Source organism: Prinia subflava, chromosome 7 (genome assembly GCF_021018805.1).
Source record: "Prinia subflava isolate CZ2003 ecotype Zambia chromosome 7, Cam_Psub_1.2, whole genome shotgun sequence".
NCBI lineage: Eukaryota > Metazoa > Chordata > Aves > Passeriformes > Cisticolidae > Prinia > Prinia subflava.
Window position 1 is genome coordinate 32,827,937 of NC_086253.1, and position 12,274 is coordinate 32,840,210.

The following is a 12,274-nucleotide window of genomic DNA, read 5'->3' on the forward strand; positions in this document are numbered from 1 at the left end:
CCCACCACTCTACTGCATCTTTACTTACACCATGCCTTCCTGAAATATCTACCAAACAAATTCTTCTTGCTATTGTACCTTCCACAAATTCCAACTCTTCCTCCTGTCTGCATCTTCCAAAATATTTTCTACACATCTCATTTTATAACATAGACTAAGCAAATAATCCAGTGAACACTAATACTTCCCTTTCTTCACTCCTCCTCCTTCCACATCTATTCATCAACTGTAGAAGAGACACTTAAAAAGCACTAAACACTGACTTCACATGGCCAAGCTCTCTCTCATCAAGTGAAAAACGCTTGAAAAATGTTAGCACATCAAGCAGCAGTCATTTATTTAAAAAGCACAACTTCAGACACTGTCTCCTTTCCTCTCAAAAAAACCACAAGTCCTTCCTAAAACATCCCAGAACACGTGTGCACACTGTCTGAGTTTACAGGCTACCGATTTGAGAGAAACTGAAGGCTAGCGCATGAGAAACACTGAAAAAATCTTTAAAACTTCTATGACCCGAGTCACTCGGTCATAAGGAAAAGGGCAGCTGTGGGCGCTGATAAGCGAGCTGGAGGAGGGGCGGGCAGGGAGCTGCGCGTCCCACGCGCGGCTCGGCGCCGCCGCCTCCACTGGGCAGCCCCTCTGCCATGGCACGGCTGTGCAGGAATGCGGCGGCCGCCCCTCTCCTCCGCCGCCACCGGGGACGAGAGCCTCGCTCGTCCTCCTACTCCCGGCAGGAGAGGCGCTCGGCCCACCGTCCCTTTCTGCCCACTCCCTCTCTTCCTGAGAAGATCTGCATTGACTGCGGTTTCCAAGGGAACGGCTTCCCCAACAGGGAGTGGGAAGCTTTGGAGGACTGATCACTGACTTTTGGTCCTCCAGGGACGGGGCATGGGTGGGGTCTGCCACCGGAATTCCCGAAGGGGAAGCAATTTCCGGTCTCCTCCATGCGGCCGCGCCTCTGCACGGCCCATGCTGGCGGCTCCAGCTGCCTCCGGCAGTCACGCCCAGCACCACCGGAGCTGGAATCGCTACTGAGGCAGCTAGGGACCGGACCAACCCGCCACACGCCGACAGCGGAGGAACTGCCGCCGGGAAGGGGGGAAGGGGGGAGGGGGAGCCCGCTGCCCCGCCGCCACCCCGAACGGGAGGGGGGGGGTGAGGGGGAACCCGCCGCCGCCGCCGCTGGGAGGAAGGGTGAAGGAACCAGCCGCCCCCACCCCCATTCTGCAAGCGGAGGGGGACTCACCACCGTGGCTGGGGGAGGGGAGGGGAACCGGCCGCCCTGCCGCTGCTACTGCTGCTGGGGGGCTTTTCCAGGGTCGGCTAAGCCACCACGCGGTCACCCCCCACGTGGCTCATGGCGACTGTACTCGCCGCGGCAACGCTCAGCGCTGCTAAAACAAACTAACAAACAAATACTGGGAATGAGGTTGAAAAAGCCATTGCGGGAAAATAGCGAGAGGGACCGGGTGGGGGCCGGGTACCGTCGCTGCAGAGAAGCATCAGCCGGTCCCGAAGCGGCGGGCGGAGGGACCGGGGGGGTGCCGGTCCCGACTGAGCCGCCGCTGCGAACAGCGAGGGGGGCAGGGGGGAAACCGGCTGGGCTGCCGCTGCGAACAGCGGACTCGTGCCTGGGACAGAAACTGGGGCAGAAACAAGCGACAAGCCAGAACCTGGGGCAAGCACAGGGACTGAGACAGGCACCAACACCGGAGCCGGCAATGCAACTCCCAAGGGACGATCTTAGGGTGGTATCTCTGTCGATGGTCTCTCCCCACTGGACTTCTATCCCTTTTCTTTCAAAATTTTCTCTTTTCTACCCATCCCTGTCTCTGTTTACCTTCCCTTTACCCCCACAAAAACTACTTTTCTCCTTTCTCCCACACTATTTCTTAATACAATTTACCTTCTCTGAGGAACTATAATAAAGCTTAAAATAAAATAAAAATCTACACTTTCTATACTTTCATTCGTCCACACTCACTCCACTCTATTTTTCACTTAATCTCACACACAACAAAACAATCACAACTACAAGGTACCTTTTACTTTCCACACACTTTTACACTCTTTAAGAGTACCTGGCCAGAAAATGCCCTTCATAAACCCTCAATCTGGCAGTGTTGGGGGGTTCTCCCTTCCCAACCCCAGGTGCTCTTGGGTTTATTTCATAGATTCTGCAGAATTTAACATAACCCTGGATGTCTCGGAATTGCTTCCTCCAATCCAGCTGGTTATCAACCCTGGGTGCTCTTGGAATAATTTCCTCAATCCCAGCAAAAAGTTTTTCCTGGCCAGACAATGCCCTTCACAAACCCTCAATCTGGCAGTGTTGGGGGTTCTCCCTTCCCAACCCCAGGTGCTCTTGGGTTTATTTCATAGATTCTGCAGAATTTAACATAACCCTGGATGTCTCAGAATTGCTTCCTCCAATCCAGCTGGTTATCAACCCTGGGTGCTCTTGGAATAATTCCTCAATCCCAGCAAAAGTTTTTTTAGGGTCCCCTTTTTCACACACTTTACCTTTTCCCTGGGGGGTTTCTCTCACTCCTTTTTACCATTCACTTTCGTCCCCGTGCTGGCCGCCTCCCTCGCGGGACAACGGAACCGCAGCGTAGGGGACTCCGCTCTCGCTTGGAAGGTCCGGGTGTTACCCCAGCCCGCCTCTCAGTCACACACTTTCAGCCCCCGTTCCGCGCCAAACGCTGCCACCCCCAATCCCAGCAATTCTTACCACTCCGTTGTCCTTGGGTCTTTATTCTTCGTGCACACTTTGATGTTAGGAGCTGGTTACCGCGGTTTTTAGGGAATTCTTTCCCTTCTCTTTGCCTTATTGTCTCCTTTTGTCCTTGGATCTTACCCCTTTCTGGGGTACTCTGCGAGGACCAGAGCCGAGGCCACCTAATGCAGGCGGGACGCGTCTTCCTGGTCTCTAATCCTCTCACAGCACCCACAGTGGGGTATTTTAACCGTACTCTGCTACCAAATTGTGATAAACGCCAATCACTCGGTTTTTGAAATTTATGAAAATTTAATAAAGAATAAAATTGGTTACAAAAAAATTAATACAATAATAAAAGTTTAAAAAGTTTTCAGAGACAGGACAAATAATGAGGCAAATAAGAGCAAAGTAGGTAGCCCGGGTCTACCGTCCCCCCTCCCTCCCAGACAAAGGCTGAGAAGGAGAAGGGCCCTCTTTGGGAGGAATGTCCCCTTTTTGAAGACCAAAATTTCACGATTGTGCAATCTTTATCTTAAGACAGACCCGTTTGCCCAGAGTCCCTCTTCTAATCTTTGGCGTCCAGGTGTCTGGCTCGATCAGGTGGCCCTTGTGGATTCAGTCTGGTTTGACCAGGTGGCTTCTGTGGATGCAGGGAGATATGCCTCTTGTCTTCTGAAAGTCCTAAGGGGGGGGTTCTCTTCTTCTTGTTGTAACTGTTATCTCTGTTGAGAAACACCTCTGGGCCTCTCCCTTTTTTTTTTTTTTCCTTCTTGAGCTAAAGAAAATATCTTACACACAATTCTTTTATTACTAAAACTTAATGCTAAAAATTACATTTACTATATTATTCAAATGTCAATACAGCATAACTTTTCTACCTAGCATTATTGTATATAGTAAATATCTGCATAGAGCCACACACACAACAAGCCTTTTTCACATTACACTTGGCAGAACTCAGCAGTTTTAGTAGGTGGGGGAAGGTACCTATCTTATCTTGAGACAAAACTGAATCTCCTCTATCTCTGTCTTGCAAGCAGACCTATGTAAAAAGCATAACTCTGCTTACTTTTTTCTTACCCAGGAGATTCCCAGGTTCTTCAACTGACTGTCAGCTCTTATATTAAACATTGTTCTAATATTATTTAGTAGCAATTTTATGAGAACTCAATGAGCCCTCAAAATACAGTAGCATTTTTGTCTTGTCCCTTATAGTAAGAGCTCCCATTGTAAACAAAACATGTTTTGTTATGTACAGATAACAATTAATCATGACAAAGGTGTGATTTAATGAAAATGGCAGTGTGTGGTGAACACACACAAATCTGTCCAGTGTTCTGTATGGAAGAATTTGAAGATTTTTGCTTTTTCTGGTAAAAAAAGAGTCAGCAAAGTGATTGCAAATTTGGTATTAGCTGGTGCAAGAAAATGGACTTCAAGTGGGATCCTTTGAATTTTCCCTGTGTACCATGCAGTTTGAACACAGTGGGTTTTTTGTTTGCCCAGAGGAGCTGTGGATGCCCCATCCCTGCTCAGAGCAACCTGTCCTAGTGAAAGTTGACCCTGTCCATGGGAGGGATGTTAGAACTTGATGATCTTGAAGGTCCCTTTCAACCCAGGCCATTCTATGATTCCATGATTCTTTGCATTACAACTTCTGCTTTTCTGACTACTGTGGGATAAGTAAGATTTTAGCACCTAAGGAGGATAATACTGAAAACATGTTTGCCTTTGTGTTAATCCTTTCCTGAAATATTATCATCCTACCTCAAAGAAAATTGCAGCAAAAGAGAAAATTCAGAAAGGTAAGAGATAAAAAGATGCACAAGCAGGTGTCGATATGAGCAGAGTTTGGGAACCCTGGGATTACTTAGTTTGCAAAAATAAGGATAAGTGTAATTTAATAAGTGATTATTGAATAAGTTAAAATTAAGTTGTTTGAAAAGGGCTTTTAAAATTGGTAAAAGGAATACTCTTTGTTTACAATCCAAACATTAACTCTGAAATATGGTGTGGTCTTAGTTCTTTCCTCAGTGGTATTACAAAGGTTTTCTGCATTATTTAAGAATTACATTTTTAAAAGTAATTTAAACTGGAAATTGCCAGGAGGTCAAAAGAAGCTCTTCTTACATGCTTGTAATCATAACTTCTGTGGTGTTTCTATTTTCTTGTAAATCTAGCATTCACTGTTGTCAGATATCAGGCACTAAGATGATGAACTGTTATGATCTCGCAATAATTCCTGTGCTCTGAACCATTATACCCTCCCTAGATCCCTAGAGTCCAAGACTGACTCAGTCTTCAGTGTCTTCCAGAATTTGTTACAGGAATTCCTCGATAAAATGCATAAATACCTTTAAAATACATGAAAAATATTATTTTAAATAGGGAATAACATAAAATATTTCTGTCCAGAATAACATTGAATGTCTGATCCAATCTGTACACATGGGTATTTTTATTTTGTCATTAATTGTTAAAACTGAATTTTTTTTAGACAGTTGACAGGCCAAAGGATTGGTACAAGACAATGTTCAAGCAAATCCATATGGTTCATAAGCCTGGTGAGTATGTTCTTGTCTTTCTATCCTCATGTACAGTTTGAGGGATGAGAAGTTGTCTACTATAAATCTCCTACCATCTGTACTGCCGTTCTTTTGGAGAGCTCCAGTGTTAGAACAGTGTAGGCTAGTAAGCAGTCTGGTTTAAGGATAAATTTTGTGCCTGAATTCAATTGTTGTCATAAAATATCTTACTTGCTTTTGCTGAAACAAAGCTTTGGCGACATTGCTGGCTTTAATGTCCTTTGTGACTTGCCCCAAGGATGTCAGGAAACCATATAAATAGCAATTATACTCATTACACCTTCAGAAGGAAGGAGACTTTATTCTTCTGAGGTAGAGCTAACATTCAGTATGGTCATACAGAATGTTAGTGGGAGAATGAGAAATGTAAGCAGGAGAATGTTGGCTTACAAGCTCTATTTTGAACACTAGTCACATACTAGATTTTGGGATTGCTTTTTGTGATAGGAACAACAACTTAACAGTCTGTAGCAGAGGAAAGCTGACAAAAGGAAGGAATCAACTTGGGGAGGGGAAAATTACAGACAAAAAGTCATTTGCAGTTTGGTGCTAACTTAGTAAGTATGCAATATGAGGGACATGACCAGAAGATAAAATACAATAAGATGGAAAAACAGCCTAAGTATAATGGGAAGACAGAGTCTTCCAAAAGAATCTATGAGACGAGGAAAAGAAATACAGTGCTTGATTGCCTACCAGTCTTCTATTTGTATTTACAAAAACAAAGCTCAGTTTCTGTGATCAACTGGCATGTATGGCACTACTGTAACATATGCATTTCTTTTTGTAGATGACGACACAGACTTGTATAATACTGCATATGCATACAATACTGGTAGGAATTATTCCATGTTCAAAATGATGCTTTTGTTAATGTCAGCAAGTGATGGTGTCGTTAATTCTTCACGCTCGCTTTTATAATGCTTGCAGACACACTTTTTATTGTCTTGTTTGATCTCAGTTGTTCATGCCTTTTTCCCTCAAATGAAACAAGTCTAATTTTAGTTTCATTCTTACTACAGAAATTAATTGCAGCTGTGGACCTCTCACTGTAGAGGGATACATTTAGCACTGTGGTTTTTTGGTTACATTGCATGTATTATTTTCACTAGTGATTGTTAGTAACATAGCCTTTTCTTAGAGAAATAGAAAGGGAACTACTGTGTGAAAATGAAAATAGTAATTACTGACATGGACAGTAAAGACAAAAAGAATATACTGAATACACTTTAAAAATATGCAGCAAGAGTGCGTAATAAAAATGGTTGTTTTACAGACTTGTCCATTTTTGCTATAGGCATTCATGTTGACATTATTTAGCCACAAGAAAAGACATATTCATCTAAGATAGATAATTATTCTATCTTAAGAAGATTATACTCATTTAGTAAAATTATTTCAAAAAAAAAAAACCAAAATGAAAGCATGAGTAAACTATGTGCAAAAAGGCCATAGTGCCTTCTGCAACAACGCCATTCAAAATTTTTTCCTTTCAGTTTTTGTTGCATTAAACATGCTCTCAATAGTGCCTTTTTCTGTGCTGTTCAGAACATTTGTTGTGGGTCAGTGGTTTGACATTTCTTTGTACTCTTGTGATCCTCTTCAAGATATGCTATTGCCTCATCATCACAAGCCAACTAGTTATTAAAACAAAGAAAAAAAGGTGTGTTTCCTGCCTCTTCTCTACCTTCTGAACATGGAACTGTGCAGTAGGATGAGCCTGGAGATTCATTAGAGGCTGTCATTAATAGATGTGATGGATGTATACACCCATTAACTTCTCCATCAAATTAATTTATTTTAACTGTACTGCACTTTATCTGCTTGTACATAAAAATATATAAGGAGTTCACTAATGAGCTACATAATATATAGCAATGTACTTCTAAAACTTATTTACACATTTTTGTGACCTTACCGTTTTATTGAGTTACCGTGGGTTCTTGTAGCATGCCATGTTGTGTTTTTTTAAGACTTACTCTCATGTCATGACTGTTTCTGGTTTTGTTTTATATTAGGTAGCTACAGTCCATCCTTCTCTGCTCAGGCACACCCAGCTGCAAAGACACAGACGTACAGACCGCTGTCCAAAAGCGCTTCTGACAGCGGCTCCGATGCCTTTAAGGCCACATCCCCTTTGCCACCCCATGTGCCACCACCAGTACCACCACACCGTATGAGGCAACGGTCTACACCAGAAAAGTAAGACAGTGCATTTTCAAAAGGTGTTCTTGCTAAGGACACTACTCCAATTGCAGAATAGAACAAAGGATAAAATAGCAGCTCTACAGTAATATGACTTCAAGGGCTTTATTCAAGGGCCAGTCAGATGATGAGGGGTGATCTTTGCCAGGAGTCCGGGCATCATGTATGGTGCTGTCACTTCTTCAGTGTGCTAAAGAAGTGTTTACTCTTATTCATGATGCAACCATGAGCATTAAAGGATTTTTATTCTCCTTAGTGGTATTGTCCTGCTTGTTATGTTTCAGAACAGTCTGTGTTCTAGGAGCTGTCTTCAATAGTCTCTGAGTAGGAAAGGCCATCTATTATATCCACCAATAAAGAGAAAGAATCAAAAAGATGATGTAATTCAAAATTCAAGGGAGAGCAAAAGTGTACAAGATGTAGCAGTCAGCCCACATTTCCCCAAAGCTTTATACCCCCAGTTTTTTCAATCTCCATTTTGGTAGACCCAGGCAGTGTTTACAGATTGAAGAGGCATTTCAGATATTTCATGGTTTTCTATCCAAATTTCCTGCAAAAAAGCAGGTCCCATTGATTAGAGTCCAGTCTGGAAAGAGTTAGTAATTCATAACTCAGGAAAGAAGTGCTTATCCTTTTTATAAAACCATGCAAGAGACCTGCACACAAATACTGTTGACTTAAGCAGATCTGTAGGCACTAGCTCAAGCAAAAATATTTTTCTTTAGCGCTTACATTAATTAATATTACATGTTAATATAATATTATGCTATTACAAATCTATGTGTGTGTGGCTATGTATATATGATATATAATATTTTTCCTTTCATCTGTGCTTACAAGCTCCCTTCTCTTGGTTACACTCAAGCAACAAAAGAGAATTTGACCATTTTTGTCAGCTTGGACATTGTAAACATGTAGAAATTTAATTATATTGAAACAGTTTCAGGTAATTAGCAGTTTGAATAAAATATTATGAGGAAAGACCATGTTAGGTGTTTAAAATTAAGACACAACTATGGCTTTTTGAAAAATTTATAGGTAGTGGCAATCCAAAATGTAATTCAGTAGATACACATACTGCAGAGGAAGATGAGATTGCTTGATGGTTACTGATTTTGGCTTCCCTGTTGCCAAGGGCAGATTGTCAAGAGGGAATGCTAAAAGTTTGAGTTGAGCTGCCTCACAGAGGCCATGAGGCTTGAATTTTGTTAGCAGGTCATACAGAAGTACGGATTTTTTTATCAAGACACCAAAGTGTGGAACTGTTTAGCTTTGATCTCTGAAGTTATGTGAATTGTTGTCCTGTGCTAGGCCAAATGCCTTGGTCACAGAAACTGAGGCCTATTGCAGTTACTTTTGTCAAGCTTGGAAACAACTGCTCAGCACCGAATTTGGCTGTTTAACCACCCCTTTTAATCTCCTGCATGATAAGACAGGCAGTGGAAATCTGTGTTCTCCAGGCCAAGGGATGCCAAACACGTTAGTTATGCTTCACCCACTGCTGAAAGCTACAGCTCATCAGTCTCTTTCTGCCATTGGGAGATTCTTTTTTTAATTACCTATGAAGCCAGAGTATTTAAAATTTCACATAAGAGGCTTAGGTCCACATATATCACATTTTTCATAGCTGAGAGGCAAGATATGGTTTGCATTAGCAGTTGAGCTCAAAGTATAGTCCATACAGGATAAAAGGTTCAAACTGTAAATTAGTTGAACTGAGCGTGAATCAGAATTTCAGTAGCATCCTTTTTTCTTCAGTGGCTTGCAGTATAATGCAACTTCATCAGAATATTTCCATTTTCCTGTTCATTCTCAAAAAAATGCAACCTTTTTCTGCTCTGAAAATAATTTTTTCTTCAGTGAAAATAAACAATAAAGCCATGTAGAACTACTTCCCTTGAAATGTAGAGCATTTTATAAATAGAGACATCTGTGTCCCTGAAATGCACTTGCAAGCATACCATAAACAAAAGCTACCTCATAGATTTTTTTAAGGCACATGACATGTGCATTATGATGTCAGGTCACATCAAACCAAGTCACACCAGAAAGACCAATAGCACTGATAAAATTTAATCAGTGTATGCTCTTTCTTATTACAAATACAGACAATAGCTTGTAGTGTTTCCCCTTCCCTTTCCTCCAGCCTTTGAGTTACTAGTGGGTCATTTTACCCAGAGTTAAATAAAAATATGCTTGTGCTACAGTTTTCCAAGTACAATGAAGGTAGGTACTACAAGAACTGCCATGAGAAGGTAGCTCTCACTGTAATTAGCTAAGTATTCCCTCAAAATATGTAGGTAGCTAGTAATATGACATAGTAAATGACTGAAAATATAGTAGCATGCTTTACTTTTTGTTCTTTGCATAGCATTATTAAATTGAAAGCAAATTTGTAATTATAGAGGAAATGGATATATTTCTATTCCAAGTTCAACTGCCAATTCTTCCTCTCGTTTATCTATTCAAGATAGAGAACAATATGCTCCTTACAAGGATATTCAGAAGCAGTTCTACCACAGATCAGGATAATGACCATCACAATGTCTTTTAAAGTCATTCCTCATTTTTTGCCTCAGAAGATTTTGTAACTTTTTCAATATGGCCATATCATCGTATTATGTGATAACAAAAATATCTGCCACTCGCCTATATTAGTAGAGTGCACAAAACATGTAGAGTTATTTGCAAAGGATTGCATGTTTTTTGACATGCTTTGCAGGGTAGTTTTTAAACTGGTCTACTAGTGAAAACAAAAATATGAGTGATCACAGCTGGACACCTCATAGCATTTTTCCTGCTGTACTGAGCATACCTGTAAACAGGTTAAGATGACACAGTAAAACACTGGGGCGCCAGGCTAGATGTTCCTCAGCTGAGATCTGAGAAGATTAGCTGTTCTGAACATCATTTGGCATTGTGGATTTCTGTTGTACAGAGCTGTAAAGCACAAGGTGATGACAGTAAATTAGCTCAGTTGCTTGTATTTGTTGTTTAGGAACAACTGGGATCCTCCTGACAGAAAGGTAGATACTCGCAAGTTCCGTTCTGAACCAAGAAGTATTTTTGAATATGAGCCGGGAAAGTCATCGATCCTTGAACATGAAAGACCGGTAAGACACACAGATGAAATGGGTAATACAGTAAGGGATTTGGTAAGAGGTTATCTTTTTATTATTCACTGTTAAAAATAACTTTACTTGGAGTATTTTATAAATAAAATAATTATATAAAATAAAAATTTTATAAAATAAAATAATTTACTTGGAGTAATATTGAAGATCCTTTTCAAAAACAATTTTGCAGCAATTTGTCTTTGCTCTTAGCTGATGGTTATATTGAAAAATTGAGTTTGGCTTATTTGTTCAACTTACATCTTCCGGTGTTTCCAAGAAATCACTACTGTGCAAACCTCATGGATGAGAGGCAGAACAGATGGAAACTGCTTTTTCTAATTAGTGTGCACCTACAGCACTTATTTTCAGCATTTCAGTATTAACAGCACATATAATATCTGATTAATTAATGCATAAAAATAAAATATTTGTGTTTTCAGGATGTGCTAAATTGTATATCTAAGGAGATTTTGGTCAAATACTGGCCAAGGTTGCCTAGACAGGACTCTCCTGAACACAGCCCTGAGCAACGTGATGTGATTAGACCTACCTTTAACAGAAAGTTGGGCTAGATTACTTCTGAGGGTACTTTCCAGCCTCAGATACTCTGAGATTTGAGTGAGTGTACATTAACATGTAATTAGAAGTCTTTATTCCTGCTTTCTGAATAATGATTTCAAATGTGGAATAAAGCTATGCTTAATGCTTGCAAAATGACAATTAACAGAAGTTTTCATTTGCTGAAAGACGTTCACCCAGCCCTTCTAATTTAGCTTTGTGCTATCTTAACACTTTCTTATTTTAGGCAAGCTGTTATGTACCAATGGCAGTATTTTCTTTTCTTTGTCTTTTATTTTGAGGTTGAAATGTTTGAAGGAATCTAGTTTTAAAGAAGAGGTTTATTAAATCAATACTGGATTGTTATTTCTTCTGTATTACATGCTTGTTCACAGAATTTATTTTGCCAATTTAAAGCAAATTGAGGAAGTAATTGAATTTTTGATTATGCAGTCTTTCAACAGTGTGAAACACCTGAACCAAGCACCTTTTCCTTTGTTTTTGTGGGTTTTTTTAGGAATCTAATTTTTGTTAGCTAGAAAACATAAAGCTCTTTTTCTGTGAAATTGAGTTCTTGCAGAACTGGTGTGTTTTTCAAAGAGGAAAATGGCATTTTTGTAGGAACTGGTAATGAATCAATATAATTAGTATCTGAGTACAGATGAACTTAACAAGTAATTTTATTTAAAAGTCAGTGTCATTTGTCCTGAGAACCTTTTAAGTGCCATGGTTGTATTATAAACACTGAGGTAATTTTCCAATTACGAATTTCCTTCCCCATGCCAAAAAGTAATAGCAGATTCAAATAAAAAATAAGAAAATTACACTGATTGCAGTGTATTCCAGGAATGGCCTCACTTTTCTAATAAATTACATTTTCCCCTAATGCAATGTGAACAAAAATAATTCATATACCAATTGCAGTGCTGATGAATATCGTCAGAGCTATGTTTTTTCAATTCTAGCAAACTAATGAAATAAAAAAGTGAGGTTTGCTGACTGTTCCTGAATCCTTTTTTCCCACTTGCTTATGCATTTTACTTTAGCTAATCTAAATCAAGAGATGGAATTTTGAGCTTTGTTTGGTC

The 12,274-nt window shown here is 40.4% G+C and overlaps 1 protein-coding gene across 16 annotated transcripts in view; it reads left to right on the forward strand.

The window, feature by feature from the left end:
• Nucleotides 1–12,274, forward strand: part of SORBS2 (sorbin and SH3 domain containing 2) — a 156,612-nt gene that overhangs the window by 102,666 nt on the left and 41,672 nt on the right. For 14 of the 16 annotated variants that reach the window (XM_063402101.1, XM_063402094.1, XM_063402092.1 and 11 more), the window contains 4 exons: nucleotides 5,220–5,286; nucleotides 6,098–6,142; nucleotides 7,326–7,509; nucleotides 10,511–10,625. In XM_063402101.1, the coding sequence (XP_063258171.1) occupies nucleotides 5,220–5,286; nucleotides 6,098–6,142; nucleotides 7,326–7,509; nucleotides 10,511–10,625 (411 nt within the window). The remainder of the gene's footprint in view (nucleotides 1–5,219; nucleotides 5,287–6,097; nucleotides 6,143–7,325; nucleotides 7,510–10,510; nucleotides 10,626–12,274) is intronic. The other 2 variants (XM_063402098.1, XM_063402099.1) reach the window with 1 other exon arrangement.